The 12,079-nt window shown below is 42.4% G+C and overlaps 1 protein-coding gene across 5 annotated transcripts in view; it reads left to right on the top strand.

Annotated features, from left to right (window-relative positions):
* The window catches only part of ASTN1 (astrotactin 1), a 577,374-nt gene that overhangs the window by 354,210 nt on the left and 211,085 nt on the right, over positions 1–12,079 (top strand). For all 5 annotated transcript variants that reach the window (XM_073571288.1, XM_073571291.1, XM_073571289.1 and 2 more), the window contains one exon: positions 521–694. In XM_073571288.1, the coding sequence (XP_073427389.1) occupies positions 521–694 (174 nt within the window). The remainder of the gene's footprint in view (positions 1–520; positions 695–12,079) is intronic.

Here is a 12,079-nt window from a genome sequence, read left to right as displayed (position 1 = left end):
TTGTCATTGCTGAAACCTGTCAACTTGGTCCATACACCTGGTAAGGCTTTTTTCACACACAGTTTTTGGAAAAGTTTTTTGGAGCAGATCCACTTCAAAATAATTCTCAAAGACTACTTCACGAACACTTGTCAAAAAAAAAAAAGAATTCGTATTGGAAATTCACTTTACTGTTCTTATCAGGAGTTTTTTTATTTTTATTTTTTTCTTGAAGAAGTTTTGAAAGGCAACTGGTGCAAAAACATAACCATGTCATTACTTGGAAGCTGATTCTGATAGAATCTGCTCCAAACTAGGCACTTTCCAACCAAAAGGTTCCAAAAAGAGAACACTGTAGGAAAAACCTCTTCCAAAATGCATCAAAACGTCTTAAAAAAATGTTTCGGTAAAAGAAAAACTGATTGAAAAAAAAACAAAAGACAAAAAAGGGTATTTCCAGAATAAATTTGTGAAAAATTTGTTATTCTTGAAAAATCTAAAAAAAAAGTCTAAAATGCTGATGATTGTCCTTCTCTTCCAGTCTTTGCCTTGAACTCGGCGTCTTCAGGAGGCGATAACGCCAAGATGTCTCTGATGAGCAAGTACAAGGAAAGCATGATCTCTAACAATCCGGGGGACCACAACAACCAAGCCTCCACCTTGCTGTCACACGGTGCCTCCAGTCAGCATAAAAGAATCAACAGCAAGTCGCGAGGTGCCTGCGTGTGAGAGAGTCTGCGTGGGTGTATTTCTCCCATTGCGTAAATGCCTGTTTTTGCTAATTAATTTCACTACATATGTTGAGCGAAGGGCAAGAAAAAAAAAGGATCTGTGTGAATGCAATATATATTTGTTGTAAACTTTACAAAAAAAAATCTGTGTGTATTTCCATATAACCCGTATGTAGAGCTTTGTCTGTGCTCATGTGTTTCCTATATACATGTATCTTTACCAGATATTTGCCGTTAGCAGGAGACTTTTATTAGGGGCCACCCGTCTGTTCTTGTGCCTAAGGTTGGTTGCATTAATAAACCAAGTTTATTTCAACCTATTTTGTGTGCCTTTGTTAGTATATCATAACTATACCTGTAAGAGGCAAAGTCGAAATATATGGCTCATTTCTGTCTTCTCTATGGGGAGGTATGCCGACGGCAGATTAATGATCCCATCTTATTAAGTCAATGGCAGGGATCATTGAGCCCTGTGAGAAATCATTCATTCATTTCTACTTTATAAACACCTTATAGGCTATTCACGGATAAAGAATGATTAAGTCATCATGTTTTGATTGCTGAGCATCTTTTGTATCATTGAACTTAATTACATCTTCCAATAGGGAAGCCACACAAAGCTGCACCAGTACAATCCCACCGAAAATAATGGTAAAAAATGCATTAATCCTTGTCCAATTTTAGTTGAGTGCATTATTAAATACTCTTTGTCTAACTTTACAATACCTATTGTTCCTAAATTTTGGTCCAATTTGGCATATGTAGTTTTAAACCACACCCACTGCCTTCCAAGTCACACCCCATTTCTCTTTGCAACACCCCTTCACGATTGAGGAGCAAAAAGTATCTAAAGCACTTGAACTTTGGGGACTGACTCAAGCTTTGGTTTTCACAAAGTTTGCTGCCTCCGCGTTTTTAGCTCTTTAGTTAGATGTTTAGAGGGTGTCGGAAGCACATTGATAGGCATTTCATAAGTTTTTCGCTTTTTTTGACAAATTCATCTACTTTATGTAAAGACTTAATATTTTCAGTAATGAGAATTTTTCAAGACTTCAACAGTACAATTTGCATGGTCTGCTCAAAGATAATGTTTAGATCCCATTCTTCATTCATGGCAGTATTCTTAGGCAAAATTGCGAGTGAGCCCCCTCTATGTATGAGAAGTCCCCCACACATGAATGGTCTCAGGAGGCTTTACTGTTTACACTTAGGTAGGAAGGAAGGATCATCCCCACGCTGCCGCAAGAAGAATTCCAAAAATTGTAGAGCTTTCAACGTGGTTTATTCTACATGTTTCAGGGTTCAGGTGACCCCTTCATCAGGACCTCCACCATATTTGTATGTACCTAAGTGTATGCTTCAACCAGGTCCTGCACTGACCTGTGGATCTGCAGCAGCTGCCATTAATATATGTTTTTCCTTCAATCTCACCAGGTGAGTAGATCTCTTGGTGGGCAACTCTGTGTAACCTATGATAAGACCCTATTTGCGCTTTTGTGTCTCCCTCTTTTCTCTGAGGCTTTACTGTTGGAATGACGCAGGACTCATGATAGCGCTTACATTTTCAATCATTCTTCTAGATATCCTTAACAATCTGAAGACGCTTCATCAGAGAAAATAACTTTACCCCAGACTTCTTCAATCCAATCCCTGTACTTCCTGCAGAATCTCAGAATGATTTTCTTGGGGAGATGAGGCTTCTTTGCTGTCCGTCTTGACACCAAAGCCTGAGTCCAAAAGCCTTTGCCTCACAGATGGACTGACACCTGCTCGCTGTCATTCCTGAGCAAGTTCTGCACTGGTGTTGAACCTATCCCATAGCTGAATCCCCTTTAGGAAATGGTCCTGACTCTTGCTGGACTTTTTTTGGTGGTATGAAGCCTTCTTTACAGCAATTTTTTTAAAAGTCCTTGATGATCTGATAAATGGTTGATTTAGGCGCAATCTTACAAGCGTTAATGTTGTTGCCTGTAAAGTCCTTTTTGATGCAAAGCAATGATGACTAGATGTGCTTTTGTGGAGGTAACCATGGTTAACATAAAAAGGCAATCATCACCCAGATTTTTTAATGCAACCAGTCTGTTCTTAGAATTCAAACAGCATGACAATACTCTATCAGCTGCCTTGTCCTTGATAACACTTTCTATTGTGCCAATGATTAGAGATGAGCGAATTTGTTCGTAAATAATCGCCAAATCTGAATTTGCCATATTTATGCTGTATTGGTACCCTATTTGTACCGAAATTATGTTTGAAGATCGGGTCTGAACATATTCAGTCATTTCAACTGCCACTAGATCCAAAGACGTTCGGCTGAGTTCGGCAAGTATTGCAAATTCAATATTCGCTGCCGATCGTAATCCGAGCCGAATTTTCAAACATTCATTCAAGTCTACTAATGAGAAGATCACTGAAATAATGTAAGCAGATCATTTTGTAGCAAGACTGAAATTCAGCGAAAATAGGGGTTTAGTGATTAAATTCATTGTCAGGTCAAGGAATAAATTTGTAATTTTTTTTTTTTCAAATTCATCTGATCACTCTTCTTAACAATCTAGAGTTAGTACAAATCGCCGCTATAAAAATTGAAACATAAAACTTTGTGAAAACCAACATTTGTGTCGGTTTCAAATTTTTTGCCACAACTGTATGCCAAAAAATTTGAAAAATTCAGGCATATTTTTCAAAAAGATCTAGACCCAAACACATTTTAGTACATTTCCCTTAGTACTGCATTAAAATGTATATATAAATGTATCCTCATGCTGTATGTTATATTGATAATACATTTTAACCAGTTATGTTCTGCATTTGTACCCCAAATTTTCTGTAATTATGCAAAATTCCCAAATCAGAGAATGCCCACTCTGGTCGGATGGAGCCTTGGCTCTGCGCCTCTTCTCTGGCATCAGTGTTTTGCTACAGTGGGTGCATCACTAGCTGTCTGTAGCCACTCAGTGAGCTTAGCGGCTCATGCTGTGCAACGTGGCCGATCCCATTGAGAACATTGTTCTTGCATATACGTATATGTGAATGGAATACCATAAATTTGCAATAACTTTAAAGATCTAGCATGCTCACTGTGCAGCATACGGTTTTAATTGTGCGATGTTTTTATTGCTGCTTACTGTATCTTGCAAAGACCTCATATACACAAACATTTTGCAGCTCTATAGAACATCTGCTTTCAGAAGTTTCTGTGGGATCATGCTGTGCTCCACATCGTATTCCATTTAAAGGATACCTATACTATTACGAGTTTTTAGAATAAGCTGTCATGTGTGTATATAAAAGAATAACACTATTTTATATGTCTTGTATCATGCGTCTTTACCAGTTTTATCCTCTGCGTGTTCTATTTCTATGTTGCAATTAACACTGAGCTGATCGGTGAAGACTAAACGCTATGATGAATCCTATAAACAGCACACAGATGCAGAGAGTTAGACAGTGGTGAATGCGTAATTTTTTTGTTTGGCAGCAGACAGAGCAGAGGCATGTTGGACAATTTACTTCAGTACTGATCAATGTACCTGTGAATCCAGCGCTGAGATAAGCTCACTGGAATCTGATGATCTGTTACTCTGCTACTCTCACATCTTCTCTTCATACATTTCAATATGCTTTTTAGCCTGATACCTCTCTGTGCTGAGTGTTCATCACTTCTTCTCTGCCCTGCACTCTATACATTATAATAGATTTATAATAGATAGTGTAACCTGATACTTCACTGTGCTGAGTGCTCATCACTTCTTCTCTGCCCTGCACTCTATACATTATAATAGATAGTGTAACCTGATACTTCACTGTGCTGAGTGCTCATCACTTCTTCTCTGCCCTGCACTCTATACATTATAATAGGTGGTGTAACCTGATACCTCACTGTGCTGAGTACTCTTCACTTTTCTTCTTTTTAATCTATACTGTATCTATCTACTATATAATTGTCTAATTCTGTCTGTCTGTCTGTAATAGAAATCCCACCTCGCTGATTGGTTGCATCAGTTAGGCCGCGACCAATCAGCGACAGTTGCTTAGTCGTCGTGGCAACACGGCCGCATTGCTTATTGTACAGGCACATTACAGCCGTTAAAGGCATCACTGCTGCGTTGCTCATTACACAGGCACTGTCCTGTACATATTCTGGAGTACAATACATTAGGTAATTAGGTAACAGTAGAACAGTGACTGCAGCTCTTGGTGTAACTTGCGTGCAATACATTATATATCAGCAGAAAAGTGAATGCAGCTCTGGGTGTAAATGAAGTACAATACATTAGGTAAAATCTGAACAGTGACTGCAGCTCTGGGTGTAACTGGAGTACAATACATTAGATAAGATCTGAACAGTGACTGCAGCTCTGGCTGTAACAGGAGTATAATACATTAGGTAAGAGCAGAACGGTGACTGCAGCTCTGGGTGTAACTGAACTACAATACATTAGGTAAAAGCAGAACAGTGACTGCAGCTCTGGGAGTAACTGGAGTACAATACATTAGATAACAGCAGAACAGTGACTGCAGATCTGGGTGTAACTGGAGTACACTACATTAGGTAAGAGCAGAACAGTGACTGCAGCTCTGGGTGTAACAGGAGTACACTACATTAGGTAAGAGCAGAACAGTGACTGCAGCTCTGGGTGTAACAGGAGTACATTCGGTAACAGCAGAACAGTGACTGCAGCTCTGGGTGTAACTGGAGTGCAATACATTAGGTAACAGCAGAACAGTGACAACAGATCTGGGTGTAACTGGACTACAATACATTAGGTAAAAGCAGAACAGTGACTGCAGCTCTGGGATTAACTGGAGTACAATATATTAGATAACAGCAGAACAGTGACAGCAGCTCTGGGTGTAACTGGAGTACAATACATTAGGTAACAGCAGAACAGTGACTGCAGCGCTGGCTGTAACTGGAGTACAATACATTAGGTAACAGCAGAACAATGACAGTAGCTCCGGGTGTAACAGGAGTATAATACACTAGATGGTGGCCCGATTCTATCGCATCGGGTATTCTAGAGTCTCTGTTAAAATAAAAAATAGTTATATACTCACCTTCCGACGACCCCCGTACTCTGTCCCTCCTCTCACCATGCTCCCGGCATCTTCTGGTCCCAGTAATGCTTAGCGAGAAGGGCCAGAGATGACGTCACTCTCGCGAGAGCGCGACGTCATCAGCAGTGTTTCGCGCTAAGCATTACTGGGACCGGAAGATGCCGGGAGCGTGGTGAGAGGAGAAAAAGAGTCCGGGGGCCGTCGGGAGGATAGTATATCACTATTTTTTATTTTAACAGAGACTCTAGAATACCCGATGCGATAGAATCGGGCCACCATCTAGTACTGTATAATTGGTGGTGTAACTGATATAGTGTAATAGGTTGTGCAACTTGTCACCTCACTGTGCTGAGTACTCATTATTTCTCCTTTGCCCTGCACTCTATACAATGTAATAGCTGATGCAACCTGATAACTCTCTGTGCTGAGTGCTCATTATTTCTCATCTTCCCTGCACTTTATGCATCATTTCTCCTCTGCCCTGCTCTCTATACAGTGTAATAGGTGATATAACCTGATACCTCACTGCGCTGTTCTCATCACTTCTCATCTGCCCTGCATTCTATACAAAATAATAGGTGGTGTAACCTGATACCTCACTGTGCTGAGTGCTCATCATTTCTCCTTTTCCCTGCACTCTATACAGTATAATAGATGGTGTAATCTCTCTGTGCTCACAGTACACCTTGTCTTGAGCAAAATAGATTTTATCAGTTTTTTTAGAGTGCATAATATGGACATTTCAGTTGGTAGGAAGGTGGGAAAGAAGTGGCTTATAAGTGGAGAAAGGAGCATGGATCTCTGATAAGCTGTATTACTTAAGTTTCTTATATTCACTAGTACAATTGATTTATGCAAAGTTAGTTGAACGTACAGTACCCATTTATATCCCTTAAAATTGGTACCCTAATAACGTGGCACATTACAAAGGAATAGTTTCATAATATAGCACCATGCAAAGCCCAATATGGCAGCACAGGGACTGCATTAAGCTAAGAATTAAAGTGCTGTAGGGACTTTGTGTACCTCCATTCAGACTTTGTGGATAAAGAATCCATTCTTTATAGGATATAGAAAAAATGAAAGTCCACATGCATCATCCGAGTCCTAGAATCCATGGCCTTGCTGCTCATTATCATCCCATTTCTCTATATTGTGTGACTACAGGCTGTAGAGACACTTTTTCTCTTAGACAGCTCTGACTTATGGTGGGCTATGTTTGCCATGCATTCATTAACTCGTATGTTATTCCTATTGTTCTGCATTCATTCATATCAGCCCTGCTGGGAAACACAACACAATATCCTTATCTCTGCCATATACTGGATATGTATAGAATAGAGCAAATTGCATAGGGAGTCAATTAACCCAGCAATATGTCCTCTGGAGCGAGAGAATATAATAGAAAAATTGTCAATTACCTTATGAGCCATAGAATAATGGAATATCTATGAGACATATAAGTAAAGTCTGGAGTGCAGAGATTCCAATGGATATGTTACTGGGAAGAATAAAGACCTTGAGCTTCAAGGAGAAATCTTTCCTTCTGTAAAAAAACCCAGAAAAATATATGGGTCGCCCTCCCAGGGCTGCGGGGTACTCGGTACCGGGCCGGTGTCAGGGGGATGTGTCACAGCAGGCAGTGTAAAGGATGATACCCAGATGTAGCGGTGCTGAGCGAGTTGGCGCAAGAATGAATGGAGGACACCGGAGCTTGCAGTTCCAAGGCTTTACTCACAGTCTGCGGTACACAAGGGTGTCTGCCTATGGGCCGCGTCCTCCGGGTCAGAGACTCCGCCAACCTCCAGGCCAGATGGAAAGCTCCTCTCCAACACTCCGCCAACATGTACCTTTCCTGAACGACTCCTCTATTGCGCCTTAAGGTGTGAAGATCTCCAGTACCGTGGAACCCTGGAGTTCCTCTTTACAGATGTTCCCAAGAACTCTACTTGTATGGCAGACAGCTGTAGCCTGTTCGGGGACCCCCTTCTGTGAGTCCCGGCTCTCTAATCGGTTGCTGTTGTGCCCCAAGTCTTAGATGGGAGTAATGCATTTACAGCCAACTACTCCACCGGTGTCTGCTGCAGAACCATAAGTGTCCATACAACCTCGGGGACCGGGCCCCGGCCTTGTGCTGAGAACCTATAGGCAGGGTTTCTCTTCCAACCCATGTCTCCTCTCTGTTCTCTTACTCCTTCATTCCGTACTGATCCTTCTCTCTCTTATGGAAGCTTAGGTTGCAGTTCTACGTCTTTCTCCTTCTGTTCCTTTCCTGTGCCAGCTTGCTCAGATCACTGAGGCAGCTGCAGCACTCCTTCCTCCATCCCTTCTTCCAGGGATCCCCACTCCTCCCGAGTGGCTTCCTTCCTCGCTGACCTCCTGTCAGACTTTCCTGTAATCCTACACTTTCCCACTCTTTTATATATCTCAACTCCACCCACCTCCCAGCACATCCAGTGTTCCATGCAGGGAACCACCAGAGGTGCTCTGCTACTCTCTAAGCACTGAGCCGCAATGTGGTTGTGCAGAACTACCCTGTTGTGTGGGGTGCGAGTGTTGGAGCATGGAAAGGAGTCCCCACCTTACCTGGATGGTGGGGCACTACACCTTAGGAGAAGGTGCAGTACCTCTGTGACGACTGAGCCTCAGGGGCGCCACATATACACTGCTCAAAAAAATAAAGGGAACACTTAAACAACAGAATATAACTCCAAGTAAATCAAACTTCTGTGAAATCACACTGTCCACTTAGGAAGCAACACTGATTGACAATCAGTTTCACATGCTGTTGTGCAAATGGAAGAGACAACAGATGGAAATTATTGGCAATTATCCAGACACACTCAATAAAGGAGTGGTTCTGCAAGAGGGGACCACAGACCACATCTCAGTATCAATGCTTTCTGGCTGATGTTTTGGTCACTTTTGAATGTTGGTTGTGCTTTCACACTCGTGGTAGCATGAGACGGACTCTACAACCCACACAAGTGGCTCAGGCAGTGCAGCTCATCCAGGATGGCACATCAATGCGAGCTGTGGCAGGAAGGTTTGCTGTGTCTGTCAGCGTAGTGTCCAGAGGCTTGAGGCGCTACCAGGAGACAGGCCAGTACACCAGGAGACGTGGAGGAGCCACAGGAGAGCAACAACCCAGCAGCAGGACTGCTACCTCTGACTTTGTGCAAGGAGGAACAGGAGGAGCACTGCTAGAGCCCTGAAAAATGACCTCCAGCAGGCCACAAATGTGCATGTGTCTGCACAAACGGTTAGAAACCGACTCCATGAGGATGATCTGAGTGCCTGACGTCCACAGATGGGGATTGTCCCCACCTGCAGAACCACTCCTTTATTGAGGGTGTCTTGATACTTGCCAATAATTTCCGTCTGTTGTCTATTCCATTTGCACAACAGCATGTGAAACTGATTGTCAATCAGTGTTGCTTCCTAAGTGGACAGTTTGATTTCACAGAGGTTTGATTCACTTGGAGTTATGTTCTGCTGTGTAAGTATTCCCTTTATTTTTTTGAGTAGTGTATATTGTATGTGGTTGTATGATTTTTCTTGAAGTTTGCAAAATGATAATTTTGGCATTAAAAGGGTATATTCTTATGTTACGCATCAAAACTGCAATATTTTGCTAGCATTTCACAATAATCATGGCAAAAAAAAGTGCTATGAAAAGTCGTTCTGTGCAGCCAGATTCGATTTAAGAAGCCTTAATGCAGAATACATACAGAGTTAATTTCTTGGAGAACTTAGTGACTTTGATGGGTTATTCTTAAAGCAGAAAGTTATCCCTAAATTATAGGGTAGGAGATAAAGTACGGATCGCTGGGGGCGGGGGGTCTGACTGCCGGGATCCAAACCAGTCCCTCGGTGAGCAGCAGGTTATGGGTCGGTGATAACTTGAAATCTTGTTACAAATCCTATAAGATTTACTCAGGAGAAAAAAGAAAGTCACAGTTTGAATAGCGCACGACATTGAAGCGATGTGTTCTCCCACCTGTCCGTATTAGTGATATCAGTGACACAAGCTGTTTCACGCTTTTAATGAATAATTAAGGTACAAGAGGGATATCTTTATTTATTTAGTTATTTATAGAAAGCTTCTTATAAATGTTAATCTCTGTCTACAAAATGAATATGCTTGGCTGGGGCTGTTGAAGAGAGGCTAGAATTATCCCAGCTTGGTGCCCTTTAATTGCTTTGCCTGGTACAATAAAAAAGGCATGTTGGAATTATAGAGTACACGGCGCTTTCAGGACGCAGAAAAGACACAACCCACAGCTATAAGATGTGTGACTGCCATATACTGTGGGAACAAAGCTGAGCAGTAAATACATTCTCAGGTGTTTTTTAAAAAATAAGGAAATCTTGAATATTTTGAAAACTATTAAATTAGATTTTTTTTAAAAATATATATATACACTAGCTGAAGAGCCCGGCACTGCCCGGGCATAGTAACTATCTGTGGTTAGTTATAACAAATGATAATGATTATCCTCCATCCCATAGTCCAAAGCCGATATACCCATCCTACATATCCACCATCCCATAGTCCCATGCCCATATACCCATCATACATCCTCCATCCCATAGTCCAGTGTCCATATACCCATCATACATAACCTCCATCCCATAGTTCCATGCCCATATACCCATTATGACATCATCTTCGCCATGGCAACCATTCTGACATCATCATCACCATGGCAACCATTGTGACATAACGTCACCATTGCAACCTATCATGACATCATCGTTGCCATGGCAACCATTCTGACATCATCATCACCATGGCAACCATTGTGACATAACGTCACCATTGCAACCTATCATGACATCATCGTTGCCATGGCAACCATTATGACATCATCATCGCCATGGCAACCATTATGACATCATCATCGATACACGCACACACATACATACACACAAACACACACACACTCAGCTTTATATCTATAGATTTTTTTTTATTTAGTTTATATATATGTATAATATATAAGTCCAGAAGTAATTTAATTCCTATAGTTTGTGGAAAAAGGACCGTTTTTTTTCTCATCCTTTTTTAAAGGGAATCTATCACCAGGTTTTTTGCTACATCATCTGAGAGCAGCATGATGTAGAAAAAGTGGCCCTGATTCCAGTGATGTATCACTTAATTTACTGAGTGCTGCTGTCATGGCACAGAGTTCTTAGATGTAGCATGTAGCTAAGCTCAGCCAGCTAACCCTGCCCACACCATTTCTGTGTACATTGTATGTTGACAGTGAGCTGCTTATCAGAGGAAGGTTAGTGGTTGGTCTACCAGTCATGTGACCTGTAGTCATGGCAGTGATAATCTCCCGGTGATAAAACCTTCATTATAAGTAAACAACAACACACAGCCTAATAAGTGACACATCACTGAAATCTGTGTTTCAGCTCATATCTTCTGCTGTCTTCAAATGACATAGCTAAAACTTGCTGACAGATTAACGTTAAATACTTAAGGTACTGTCACACTTAGCGATGTACCAGCGATCCCGACCAGCGATATGACGTGGTCAGGATCACTAGTACATCGGTAAGTGGTCGCTAGTGAGCTGCCCACAGGCAGATCTCACCAGCGACATCGCAGGGGTCGGGGGTCGCTACTTACCTGTCAGACGAGGAGATCCTGACGTCCTCCCGCCCGCGTCCACGTGTCGCTCGTCTCCACAGCAGGAAGCCCAGCAGGAAGCTGACAACGAGAAATGGTCCAGGACGTTCTCGCGCGATCAGCGATAATCAGCGGGGGAGCCGGTCGGAGGTAAGTATCAGGCATAGCGATATCGCCAGCAATATCGCTATAACATCACAAAAACCAGTGACATTATAGCGATATTGCTAGCGATATCGCTTAGGCCACTTTCACATTTGCGTTTAAGGCCGCAGCATCGGCCTGAGCACTGCCGCCGCTAAGCCCCGCCCCCTGTCGCGCCTCCTCCGGTAGCTCCGCCTACCAGCGCATGACGCTGCTTGCGTCCTGCATCCCCTATCTTTATCACTGGGGACGAAGGCCGTGCACAGTATGCGTTTGGCGGCGCATGCGTCCTTTTGACGCTGCGCTGAGCAGCGCCAAACGCAACCTGTAGTAATTTGGTTGCGCTCGGCGCACCGTCAAAAGGACGCATGCGCCGCCAAATGCATACTGCGCATGGCCTGCATCCCCAGTGATAAAGATACCGTCCTGCCCTGCTCTTACATATGATCATTTAATGTAGATTATCAATATATAAATATGTAGCTGAGCACAGAGTAGAGTACAAGTACAGGGAGCGAATCTG

Source organism: Dendrobates tinctorius, unplaced genomic scaffold (genome assembly GCF_039654945.1).
Source record: "Dendrobates tinctorius isolate UK_male_01 unplaced genomic scaffold, ASM3965494v1 ptg000029l, whole genome shotgun sequence".
Lineage (NCBI taxonomy): Eukaryota > Metazoa > Chordata > Amphibia > Anura > Dendrobatidae > Dendrobates > Dendrobates tinctorius.
The sequence above is the reverse complement of the archived record's forward strand: the minus strand, read 5'-3'. Positions and strand labels throughout refer to the sequence as shown.